The sequence below is a fragment of the Mobula hypostoma genome, chromosome 6, assembly GCF_963921235.1.
Source record: "Mobula hypostoma chromosome 6, sMobHyp1.1, whole genome shotgun sequence".
In the NCBI taxonomy this organism is placed as follows: Eukaryota; Metazoa; Chordata; class Chondrichthyes; order Myliobatiformes; family Myliobatidae; genus Mobula; species Mobula hypostoma.
The window spans coordinates 40,421,201-40,435,007 of NC_086102.1; the positions used below are offsets into that span (position 1 = coordinate 40,421,201).

The 13,807-nt window shown below is 40.7% G+C and overlaps 1 protein-coding gene across 2 annotated transcripts in view; it reads left to right on the plus strand.

Annotated features, from left to right (window-relative positions):
- Positions 1-13,807, plus strand: part of polq (polymerase (DNA directed), theta) — a 103,388-nt gene that overhangs the window by 46,876 nt on the left and 42,705 nt on the right. For both annotated transcript variants that reach the window (XM_063050639.1, XM_063050640.1), the window contains exons 13-15: positions 2,553-2,742; positions 5,967-6,109; positions 11,461-11,654. In XM_063050639.1, coding sequence (XP_062906709.1) covers positions 2,553-2,742; positions 5,967-6,109; positions 11,461-11,654 — 527 coding nt within the window. The remainder of the gene's footprint in view (positions 1-2,552; positions 2,743-5,966; positions 6,110-11,460; positions 11,655-13,807) is intronic.

Consider the following 13,807-nt stretch of genomic DNA (forward strand, 5'->3'; position numbering starts at 1 on the left):
GTTGTTGAGGGCGATGGCCACAGGGGTACTCTGCAGTGTCTCCTTAACCCCTTTCTTCTTCCTGACTGCCACCTAGTCTCCTCTGTCCTCTCTATGTGTCCTATCTATCATCCCCTCTGCCTCCCGAATGATCCAGAGTTCATCCAGTTCCAGCTCCAACTCCTTAATGCAGATTATTAGAAGCTGCAGCTGGATGCAGTTCTCGCTGTTGTAGTTATTAGGGACATTGGAGGTCTCCCTACTTTCCATATCCTGCTTGGCTTGGGATGGCATGTCAACTGATCTCCCTCCTGACACATCTCTCCCCCCTCCCCCCCCCCCGCTTTCCACAGGGATTGCTCCGTATGCAACTCCCTTGTCCGTTCTTCCCTCCTCACTGATCTCCCTCCTGGCACTTATCCTTGTAAGCGGAACACATGCTAAACCTGCCCCTATACCCCCTACCTCATTACCATTCAGGGCCCTAAACAGTCCTTCCAGGTGATGAAATACTTTACCTGTGAGTCTGTTGGGGCCATTTGCTGTGTGTGGTGTTCCTGGTGTGGCCTCCTGTATATCAGTGAGACCTGACGTACATTGGGAGACCACTTCGCCAAGCATCTACACTCTGTCCACCAGAACAAGCAGGATCTCCCAGTGGCCACCCATTTTAAATCCACTTCCCATTCCTATTCCGATATGTCTATCCATGGCCTCCTCCACTGTTGTGATGAGGCCACACTTGGGTTGTAGGAACAAAAATCTTATATTCCTTTTGGGTAGCCTCCGACCTGATGGCATGAACATCGATTTCTCAAACTTCCGGTAATTCACCATTTCCCATCCTCTTTTCCTTCTCTCACCTTACCTCTTTGCTTGCCCATCACCTCCCTCTGGCGCTCCTCCCCTCTTTCTTTCTTCCATGGCCTCCTGTCTCTTTCACCAATCAACTTCCCAGCTCTTTACTTTATTCCTCCCCCTCCTGGTTTCACCCATCACTTGCCGTTTCTGTTTGCTATCCCTCCACCTTTTAAACCTACTCCTTAGCTTTTATTTCACCAGTCCTGCCGAAGGATTTCGGCCTGAAATATCGACTGTACTTTTTCCCATAGATGCTGCCTGGCCTGCTGAATTCCTCCAGCATTTTGTGTGTGTGTGGCATCTCTACTATCCTAGCTGAGAAGACAGAAAGAAGGGAAGAAAAATAAACTTAACCTTGAGCTTTTCTTTCTCTGACTGAAGCCTGTCTTCACAGAAGCTTCGAAGAGCTAAAGCCTCAAGATCACCACTCTGACGATACTCACCGGAATTTAGAAGAATGAGGGGGGATTTCATTGAAACCTATCGAATGTTAAAAGGCCTTGATAGAGTGAATGTGGAGAGGATGTTTCCTTTGGTGGGCGAGTTGAAAACCAGAGGTTACAGCCTCAAAATAGAGGGTGTCCATTTAGGGAAAGGTGAGGAGGAATTTCTGTAGTCAGGGGGTGGTGAATCTGAAATTCGTTGCCACAGGCAGCTGTGGAGGCCAGGTCACCGGGTGTATTTAAGGCAGAGATTGATAGGTTTTTGATTAGTCGGAGTGAAAGGTTATGGGGAGAAGGCAGGAGAATTGCATTAAGAGGAAAATGGATCAGCCACAACGACATGCCGGAGCACACTTGATGGGCCATTTGGTCTAATTCTGCTCCTATGTTTTATGATCTCCTCTCAAAAAGAGGAAGATTATTGCTATTGTCTCAGAGGATTTTTTACCAACTTCCTAGGGTCTGGATAGGTAGCCATTTGAAATATACCAGCTCATGGACAAAATTGCATAAGTCTTAAGTTCAGAGAATAGCAATGTTGACAATCTATTCACTGGTTTGCTCATCTAACAATTGTAACTGTAAGTTTTTGAAGAGGCTGCCACTGAAATAAATTATCCGTGATGGTAAATTTAATACTGGTGGGCATTTAATGTTGAATTGTTGAGGTATAACTGATATTGTAGCCCAAGACAATGACTTTTGTTATTTAACCATCAGTTATTTTTATGCTGTCATTGTTTGGATGCTGCTATCTGTAATTTCAAAGTGAACAAATGCATTTTTGTTTAAAGGTTAATGTCTCTCAGTGGAATGGAGCTAGAGAGAGATTTGTGTGTGCGTTAATAGAATCTGAAGGATTTATAGAAGCCAATTTGATATCATAAATTTAGGTATTGTTCCTCTCAGTGATAGATATTATAAAACACAAATATTTCCTGATGATAGATTAAGGTGCTCTTGTGAATATTTTGCTGGGTTGCTAATCCTGGTGCTGTATTACTTTTACTGCATCTACCAAATAATGGCACATAAATGCAAGTAGAAATTGTCTCAGAAACAATACTGTATCCCCACACACTGTCGTTAATTATGAGGAACAATATTGTTGAAATGATTGTTTTAAGGTTTTCTTTGAGATGGTTGGGAAATGCTGTGGTTTTAGAATTCTGTGATTACATCTAATTAAATCATGTGTGAAGATAACCAGGTGTGTAATATTTTGAATCTTGTGGAATTTGTAATAAGTCAGATCTATTCTGGTTTCAGATAATAGTAAGTGGTGTTGCCAGCACCCCAGAAGATGTACGTGTGTACACTTCCTGCACATTGTTGGCTGCCAGTGCTCTTGAAAGTGAAGTAACATCAATCCAAGACAATGCCATTGAGGATTCTATTGAGTACTTGATGGAGAATGAGTTTATTCAAATACTTGAAGAGGATCGGGACGGAGATAAAAGTATTGTTTTCTGATAATTATATTTTATTGTTAGGCAAATGGTAATAGTCATGGTAGTTTCTAGTGTTCAAACAAACTTCCAGTTCTTCCTATTTGTAAAGTTGCGTTCTGCAGATTAGGTTTTAGAAACAATATCTTTATATTTGTTTTATTTATGCAATTCAACCTGCTTTTACATTAAGCTTTTATCAATTTAATGTAATCTTTCATTTCAGTTTAATTTTACTTAGTTTGTTTAATACCTTGTATCTGGTTATCAATTTGTGAACGTTCTAACTTGTTTTCAAAGCTGACTTATTGCTTTAATTTGTGCATTTGTAGACAAACAGTCATGGTTAACCTGTTTATTTTAAGTTCCAGATGTTCCTTCATAGATTATGTTCTTTCTGCCTTGATTGGGGAAAACCTTAAATCGAGGTTTTGTATCTATATTTACTCGGGGGATGGACACAGAACTGAGGCAAGACAACAGCGAGGTCATGGACCATATCTGGATTACTGAAGAGGAGGTGGTTGGTGGCTTGAGGGAGGTTAGGGTGGATAAGTCCCAAAGGCTTGACAAGGTGTTCTCTCAGAACTTGTAGCTAGTGAAGAAATTGTAGGGGCCCTGGCAGAGGTATTTAAGATATCCTTAACCACGGTGAGGTGCTGGAAGATTGGAGGATAGCTAATGTGGTCCTGTTGCTATAAGAATAAGTAGGAATCATGTTTAATATCAGTGACATGGTTAACGTCAGGGGATAAAAAAGAAAATAGTGAGGTAGAATACAGGGGTTCATTGTCCATTCAGAAATCTGATGGCAGAGGGGAACAAGCTGTTCCTAAAACATTGAGCTTGTGTTTTCAGGCTCCTGTACCACCTCCTTGATGGCAACAATGAGAAAAAGGCATTTCCTGAGTGTTGGGGGACTTTAAGGATGGATGCATTTTTAAGGCTTGTGACCGTGATTGAGCTGGCTGAGTTGGCGTCTTTCTGAAGCTTTTCTGGTCCTGTGCAGGATCCTTCCATAGCAGACAGTGATGCAACCAGTCAGAATGCACTGCATGGTACACCTGCATTGGTGACATACCAAGTTTTCTCAAACGTCTAATGAAATATAGCCACTGTCGTGCCTTCTTTATAATTGCATCCATACGTTGGGCCCAGGATAGATCCTCAGAGATGTTGACACCCAGCAACTAGAAGCTGCTCACCCTTTCCACTACTGATCCCTCTTGAGGACTGGTGTGTGTTCCCTCAACTTCCTCTTCCTGAAGTCCACAGTCTTTTCTTTGGTCCTACTGGTGGTCAGTGCAAGGTTGTTGTTGCAGCACTCAGTCGGCTGATCTATCTCACTCCTGTATTCCTCCTTGTCATCATTTGAGAATCTGTCAATAATAGTGTGTTGTTGGCGAATTTATAGATAGCTTTTGACCTGTGTCCAGCCACACAGTCATTGGTGTAGAGAGAATGGAGAAATGGGCTAAGCACACACCTCTGAGGTGCACTGGTGTTGATTGTCAGTGAGAAGGAGATGTTATTTCCAATCTGCACTGACTGTGGTCTTCCAATGAACTAGTCAAGGATCCAATTGCAGCGGGAGGTACAGAGACCCAGGTTTTGGAGCTTCTTGAGATTATAGGCCAGTGAGCCTGACATCAGTTGGGGGTAAATTATGGGAAGGCTGTCCAAGGAACATGATATATAAGTATTTGGATAGACAGGGATCTATTATGGATAGTCAGCATGGCTTTGTTACTGGTAAGTCATGTCTAAACAATCTTATTAAGTTTTTCGAGGAGGTTACCAGAAAATTGATGAAGGGAAAGGCAGTGTACATAGTTAACATGAAAGTTGCAAGGCCTTAGACTGTTCCCTCATGGGAGGCTGGTCCAGAAGATTCAGTCACTTGGCATTTGGATTCAAAATTTGACTTAGTGGGAGAAGCTAGAGATTGGTAGTAGATGGTTGCTTGTGACAAGTGGTGTTGCACAGGTATCAGTGGAGGGTCAGTTGTTTGTCATATTAATGATTTAGATGATAATGTGATAAACTGGATCAGAAAGAACTAGAGGTCATAAGTTAAGGGCGAATGGTGAAATATTTAAAGGGAAGCTGAGGGGGAGCTCCTTCACTTAGAGGGTGGTGCAAGTGTAGAATGAACAGCCAGCATTAAGTGGTGGATACAGGTTTGATTGTAACATTTAAAAGAAGTTTAGGTAAGTACGTGGATGTGAAGGTTGTAGAGGGCTACGGTCTAGGTGTGGATGGATAGATCTGGGCAGAATAACTGATCAGTTTGGTCTAGGTGGGCTGACAGGCCTGCTTCTGTGTTGTTCTGACTATTGTGTAGGAAATGGAATAGGGTGAAAATCTTCCTTTGGTTACTTCGGGGGTTGACTGTGCACCTGGTTAACTGCATTTTATTTTCTTCTCTCTGACTCTTCTGAAAGGGTACTCTGTTCATCGCTGGTGTCCTCAGCAGTTCTATACCTTGAACTATCTGCATTTATCATTTACAATCTATAATGTGTATGACAAGGGCAAGGCTAGCAGTTATTCTCCAGCCCTAACTACCATTGAGAAAATGGCAATGAGCTACTGCCTTCAACTGTGTGAAGGTATTCCCACAGTATTACTTGGTAGATAATTTCAGGGTCTTGTCCTATCAAAGGAATAGGATGTGATTTGGAAATAGTATTCTCATGCATTTGGTTTTTCTTGTCCTTCAAGGTCGTAGGAATTGTAAGTTTGAGTTTTGGCAGGTTGATGCAGTTGTATTTGATTCAGGGTATGCACTAGCATTGTAATGTCCTGCTAGTCGAGCAAGCAAATATTTAAAATGGTGGACTAGATACCAATCACATGGGTTGCTTGGTCCTGAATGATGCTGAGCTTAATGTATCCAAACTGCATTCATCCTGGCAAGTAAAGAGAATCATAGTACATCCCTTTGTTGCTTGTAGATGATGGAAAAGCTTTGAATCCCTGAATAGAGTACCTGTTTGTGATCATGTTATTGCCATTTATTAATATAGCTGATCAAATAAGTTTATGATCTGTGGTGACCCACAATATTCTTGTTAGTAATGCCATTGAATGTCAAGGGGAGGTGACTCAGGATGGTCACTGACTTGTAGTCTTAGTGTGTAAATATTATATTCACTAATTAGCCCAAGTTATAATGTGTGCTCTGTTTTATTCTAATATAATAGTCTTTAATAAGTTTAATTATTGCTTTTAGTTCAGTTGTATCGTCCCACACAACTGGGAGCAGCTACACTTGCCTCTTCCCTGTCTCCTCCTGATGCACTGAGAATTTTTGCAGACTTGCAAAAGGCAATGAAAGGATTTGTTTTGGAGAATGACCTTCATATTCTCTATCAGGTACATCATTTATTAGTCTCATTCAACATTCACCTTGTTCCATAGATGGAAGTCAGTGCTATATCCAATTATGTATTTCACGCTTTTGATATCATGCTGAAATGTAGAGCTCTTGCTGTGAGGGGTTTTTCGCAAGTTAATCCCTTGCCTTATGATGGATGGAGCAACTTTTGCAGGTCATCCCTAACTTATGTACTGCCTATGTAAAAGAGTTTGCAAGACCGGTAGGATGGATTTGCTGGCTGCTGTGGGCTGCAGGCATCTCCTACCATGTGGGAACTTGCAGCCACATTTCCAATTTGTAACTGGTCTGCTTTGAACAGCACATTTCCTTTTGCAACAGCAAATTCAGGTGCTATAGTCTTGACTAAAATTATATTTGAGAAATAGGCAATATATTTTTGAAACTGCTGTTATATTACTGTTGGGAGTGCACCGAGTAGTGCTGTGTTATCCAATTTTTGAAAAGAAACATTGGGTAGGATAATATTGGCAATAATGATGGCACTCAACTCATTGGAATTGCTCACAGGTTTCTGTGGGACTGTTGGCAGACATTGCTCTGATATAGCTTCTTTCTCAGCATCTGCCCAGTATTTATGAAAATTGTTAGAACAACTAGCATCAACATTTCCTTCAGCTAATCAGACTGAAGTATCTCTACTTGGACAATTTGTGCCTTAACCACTTTCCAGATTGAAGTGTAGTGCAATACTGCTCTAGAATCATGTGTTTTAAGGTTTCAAAGGTACATTTAATGTCAGAGAAATGTACACAATATACATACTGAAATGCTTTTTCTTCACAACCATCCACAAAAAAACAGAGGAATGCCCCCAAAGAACGAATGACAGTTAAATCTTAGAACCTCAAAGTCCTCCCCACCAGCTCCCCTCCCTCCCGCGTGTAAGCAACAGCAAAGCAACAATCCTCTCCCCACCAGCAAAAAAAGCATCGGCACCCACCACCGAGCACTCAAGTGTGCAGCATAAACACAGACTTGCAGTACCTCAAAGACTACTTGTTCACCTGGTATTCGACATACCACAGACTCTCTCACTAATGAGCGAGAAAGAGCTGTCTCCGTTTCACAGCAAGATGGGAGACATAAATGACTCCCTGGTTTACGATGTTAAAATTCTGTGTTTAAGTGGGTGAATTCAGATTGTGAGGTGTGTAACTCATTCTGAAATCTGTGGATCAGAATTCATGAAAATTAATTACTGCGTTCAGTCTTGCAGATTTTGCACATATCCTGGCATCTGCGCCTTTGGTAATGTCTTCGTGGGCCCAAATGTGGATACATTGTTGGGGAAACTCAGTGGACTAGGATGGAAGGATCTATGGATGGAAATGGAGAGTCAACGTTTGGAGCATCTTGACTTGAAACATTGACTGTCTGAGCTCTATAGATGCTGCCTGACCTGATGAGTTCTTTTGCACTTTTTGTGTTGCTCCAGATTCTAGTGTCTGCAGTCTTCTGTGTCTTCACATTGTTCATAGTTCAAATTTAATTGTCATTCAACCATACAAGAAATCCCATGAATACAGCCAAACGAAACAGTGTTACTCCGGGGCCAAGGTGCAAACCATAATACCAACAGTCACACAGCACAAAACATGTACAGCACATATAAAATAGCAAGTACATACGAGATATCAGTAAAATAGTCACACAAACAAATATAGTCCAAGACCCTGAGTCTGCGAATGTTGCAGAAATCTGCAGTCGAACACAATACAGCTTGTCTTCTGCGGAGTGAACACTAGGGGGCAGCACCAACTTCAGCCATTGGTGGAGCACACTGACTGAAACCTTTCTTCTGGGCGGTTGTAAACAGGTACCGCTGTGGCTTGAGGCCTAGTCCTCGCTACGGCCGAGGCCTTGCGGCTCCCCTGCTGTCCACCAGTAAATCAGTGAATTGGACTTGCAGCATTCCACATTAACAATGTCAACAGGGTCTTGAAATCACAAGGAAAGCCACTTAAACGATCACTTACTGTTAGACTGCACACCTTTGTGCACCGATGCCTCTGATGTAGACAGCATGATCTGCACCAAATCCAGTTCCTTCACTTACTCTGTCAATGAGCAACTTGCTGATGGGGTAGACCTGCGGTTCTTAATGTCAGGCAGGGTCTTGTAATAGTAAAAAAAATGTTTAAAAAGGGCAATAGCATGTTTGGTTGACTCTGTAGAAGCTGCTGCAATTGAACATGCTGCCATCTTACTGGAAGTCAAGATTGTTGGAGAAACCTTTTCTGCATTTCACCTCCAAGTCCCATTAAACTAATTGTTTTCACTATTTTGCATTCTGTTTTGAGCTTCTCTTATTTTGGGCTCATTGTCCTGCAGCTTGGGTGGAACCTACAATAACTCATTTTTTTCATCTGTTATTTCCATGGTTCTTCTGCTTTATTTCAACTTCGTACGGCCAGATTTGGGAACAGCTTCTTTCCAAACTGTGATAAGACTGCTGAGCGGATCCTGGCCTGGATTTGGGCCGTACCCTCCAAATATCCGGACCTGCATCTAGTTTTTTTGCACTACCTTACTTTCCATTTTTCTATTTTTTATTTATGATTTATAATTTAAATTTTTAATATTTACTATCGATTTGTAATCCAGGGAGCGAGAAGCACAGAATCAAATATCGCTACGATGATTGTACGTTCTAGTGTCAATTGTTTGGCGACAATAAAGAAAGTATAAAGAAGTACATTAATTTCCTATTGCAGCTTCCTAGGGAATCCTCGGGGACACCACCTTTGCTCTGAGTTTTTCTCTGATCCGGGTCTGTATTTCCATTTTAATATGAGACCAAAGCTTTATCCTGGGAAGATATGTTTATCTTTAAAAGAGGAGGGTGAGCTATCAAGACAGTTAAACCATGTAAACCACAATACATTTTCTGCTAAAGGCTGAGTTCCATCAACAAAGTGAGCTGCAGACTTTCGGCTTGTGATATTTTAAATGCAAACTCAATATACTGCAATGTTGTTGCAAATACTCAGCAACTTGTGCAACTTCTCTGAAGACAGATGAATGGTATTCATGTTTCAGGTGAATGGCTTTTAATCTGAAACTGCAGAATCCTCTGAGGAGATCTTTATATACCGTATGTTATTTTTTATGCTATTCCTTGGAAATGCTGTGCATAATATCTATGCTATTTTATATGTAAAGGCTGAGGACTGACCGCTCAGCAACAGAGAATCGGAATCAGATTAATTAATTAATGGAGAAGATCCTGAGAGGCAGGATTTATGAACATTTGGAGAGGTATAATATGATTAGGAATAGTCAGCATGGCTTTGTCAAGGGCAGGTTGTGCCTTACGAGCCTGATTGAATTTTTTGAGGATGTGACTAAACACATTGATGAAGGAAGAGCAGTAGATGTAGTGTATATGGATTTCAGCAAGGCATTTGATCAGGTTCCCCATGCAAGGCTAATTGAGAAAGTGAGGCATGGGATCCAAGGGGTCATTGCTTTGTGGATCCAGAACTGGCTTGCCCACAGAAGGCAAAGAGTGGTTGTAGATGGGTCATATTCTACATGGAGGCCGGTGACCAGTGGTGTGCCTCGGATCTGTTCTGGGCCCCTTACTCTTCGTGATTTTTATAAATGACCTGGATGAGGAAGTGAAGGGATGGGTTAGTAAGTTTGCTGACGACACAAAGGTTGGGGGTATTGTGGATAGTGTGGAGGGCTGTCAGAGGTTACAGTGGGACATTGATAGGATGCAAAACTGGGCTGAGAAGTGGCAGATGGAGTTCAACCCAGAAAAGTGTGAAGTGGTTCATTGTGGTAGGTCAGAGATGATGGCAGAATATAGTATTAATGGTAAGACTCTTGGCAGTGTGGAGGATCAGTGGGATCTTTGGGTCCGAGTCCATAGGAGGCTCAAAGCAGATGTGCAGGTTGACTCTGTGGTTAAGAAGTCATACAGTATATTGGCCTTCAATTGTGGAAATGAATTTAGGAGCCGAGAGGTAATATTGCAGCTATATAGGACCCTGGTCAGACCCCACTTGGAGTACTGTGCTCAGTTCTGGTCGCCTCACTACAGGAAGGATGTGGAAACCATAGAAAGGGTGCAGAGTAGATTTACAAGGATGTTGCCTGGATTGGGGAGCATGCCTTATGAAAACAGGTTGAATGAACTCGGACTTTTCTCCTTGGAGTGACGGAGGATGAGAGGTGACTTGATAGGTGTATAAGATGATGAGAGGCATTGATTGTGTAGATAGGCAGAGGCTTTTTCCCAGGGCTGAAATAGCTGCCACAAGAGGGCACGGGTTTAAGGTGCTGGGGAGTAGGTACAGAGGAGATGTCAGGGGTAAGTTTTTTACGCAGAGAGTGGTGAGTGTGTGGAATGGGCTGCTGGCAATGGTGGTGGAGGCGGTTACGATATTATCATCTAATAGGTACATGGAGCTTAGAAAAATAGAGGGCTATGGGTAGCCCTAGTAATTTCTAGGGTAGGGACTCTGAGATGCTCTTCCGCAAACCACTGTTGTAATATGTGGTTATTTGAGTTACTGCTGCCTTCCTGTCAGCTTGAACCAATCTGGCCATTCTCCTCAGACTCCCTCATTAACAAGGCACTTTTGCCCACAGAACTGCCACTCACTGGATGTTTTTTTGTTTATCGCACCATTCTCTGTAAACTCTAGAGACTGTTGTACGTGAAAACCACAGGAGATCAGCAGTTTCTGAGATACTCAAACCACCCTGTCAGATACCAACAACCATTCCAAATCACAACACATCGACACACTGAAGTGGATGGGCTACAGCAGCAGAAGACCATGAACATACACACAGTAGCCACTTTATTAGGTACAGGAGGTACTTAATAAAGTGGTCACTGAGTATATGTCAATGATTAATTAACCCATTCTGATATTTGGTATGAAGAACAGCTGAACGTCTTGACCATGTTTGCCTGCTTTTACTGCCACACAATTGGCTGATTAGATATTTGTATTAACCAGCAGGTGTATGGGTGTTCCTAATAAAGTGGCTACTGAGTGTGACACACACACACACACACACACACATATATATATAATATACACTCACAGTACAGTAGTTACTTTACAGTTGACCTACCTTGTGTGTTTAAGGCCACTTCTCTGAATTCGTAACTCTGTTTCAGATCTAGAAGTTCTTTAGGAGCATTACCATGATTTGACTGATGGTGTAATTCAAATTGTTTATCTACGGACTAAATAGATAAATGATATCTGCTGTTATTTATCAGTTAAAATAAAGCACTTTATTAATAGAAAGCTTTTAGTTGATGAATTACTGACATAGTTTTATCTTTCTCTGCTGAATTTAGATCACACCAGTCTATGAAGAATGGGTAACCATTGACTGGTATCAGTTCTTTTGCTTGTGGGAGAACTTGTCTGCCTCATTGAAGAGAGTAGCAGAGTTGGTGGGAATTGAAGAAGGATTCTTGGCCCGTTCAATTAAAGGAAAACTTATTCCAAAAACTGGCAAGCAGCACAGACAAATGGCCATCCACAAAAGGTATTAATCAAGTATTGACTTTTACTTATCTATTTGTTTCATCACTGTTTTATTTAATCTCCCTGTAAAATATGAATTCATGAAATTGAGGTATGAATTCATGAAATTTAATCTAGTTCTGGATTGCAATGATTCAAGAAAAAATAATATTCCTTCAGGCAACTGGATTTGAGCAATAAACATTAAAGATGTCCTGATCTCAGGAATTAAAAATCTCACTAAAAAGACATGATTAATATGAATATTGATGGTAGGACTATAATTTTGAAGGAAGTTCAAATCATCTTCTAATAGAAGCAACTAATGTGATTATAGCACTTGCTAACCATTTGTCAGATTCAGACAAGAAAAAATGAGGGATTGACACTTCAGAGACGTGTGGGTCAAGTATACATTAAGTTAACCTTTCAGAACCATTTGGAAAGTATTATGCTTTCCTAATTTGCATCAGTACACGTAACCTTAGTTCTATAATGGCTTCCTTTTTATTTCTACTAAACCATTTCCCATCTTCTTGATTTTCATTATTTGATTCCTGAAATTAGAATTATTCTGTAAACAGAGAATTTGGTTTGGCAAATGATTAATTGATACCTATAATTGCAGAGAAAGTCAATTTTCATTTCAAATGTAAGGCTGAGGAGATGTTTGTTATGCAGTTGGACTACAGAAAAAGGTTCTTTCCCCCACTACCATCTTACAAATAAAAAGAAATCCTAACGTATGAGGATAAATTGAGAATTGTTGAGAAACCCATTACTCTATCTATATTATGCTACTAGCTACAAGCAAATATACATATTTGATGGTGTTTGTTAAAAATGAAAAGTGATGAAAAATATGAAATGTCCTGTTCACATTTTTATGTCAGTTGAACTATGTTTGATCAGTGTTAAATATCCCATAGCATTAGTTTATATTTTTCCTTAATTAGTGACAAGAATAGATGATTACTGTTTACTTCCTTTCTGTTTGTAGCATCTTACTGTGCCCAAACAGACTCCTGTGTCTCAAAGTAGGGTTTTTTGAGTTTGTAACAAATAAGGTGCTTGGATTTCAAGATTCTAGTTTACTTATCACAAGTACATCAAGACATACAGTGAAATGTGTCATTTGCGTCGACAACCAGTACACACAAGGGTATGCTGGGGACAACCCGCAAGTGTCACCATGCATTCTTGTGCTAACAGCTTACCTACAATGCTTGGCAGAAGAACACAGGACACAACAAAACAGAACACAACAAGCAACAAAATAACAACAGCTAAACCAGCCCCTTTCCTCCTTGCACCCATGCACACACACAGTCCTGTAACCCCAAGACAGCCCATCTTTTTAGGCCTCCTTTGAGCAGATATTTAACGTACACGTGCAAAACATTGCTGCACAAGAGTGGGTTAATATTTGGGTTAACCTTTGACAATATTAGGTAATTAGCTTACCAATAGAAAACAAGGTTTTGGGATAGATTAGTCATCTTTGTCTGGATAGTCAGTAACTACTGTGATGGCATAGAGAAAAGTACCTGCTATTTGTAATATATAGTTGAAGTCAGAAGTTTACATACACCTTGGCCAAATACATTTAAACTCAGTTGCTTAAGTCCTAAAATTGCTTAAGGACAACAAAGTCAAGGTATTGAAGTGGCCATCACAAAGCCCTGACCTCAATCCGATAGAAAATATATGGGCAGAACTGAAAAAGCATGTGCGAGCAAGGAGGCCTACAAACCTGACTCAGTTACACCAGTTCTGTCTGGAGGAATGGAATAAAATTCCAGCAACTTACTGTGAGAAACTTGTGGAAGACTATCCAAAACGTTTGACCCAAGTTAAGCAATTTAAGGGCAATGCTACCAAATACTAACAAAGTGTATGTAAACTTCTGACCCACTGGGAAAGTGATGGAAGAAATAAAAGCTAAAATAAATCATTCTCTCTACTATTATTCTGACATTTCACATTCTTAAAATAAAGTAGTGATCCTAACTGACCTAAGACAGGGAATGTTTTCTAGGATTAAATGTCAGGAATTGTGAAAAAATGAGTTTAGATGTATTTGACTAAGGTGTATGTAAACTTCTGACTTCAACTGTATATTAGTAACCTGGATGAAGAAATCAAAATGCTAAATTTGCAGATGAGGCGAAGACT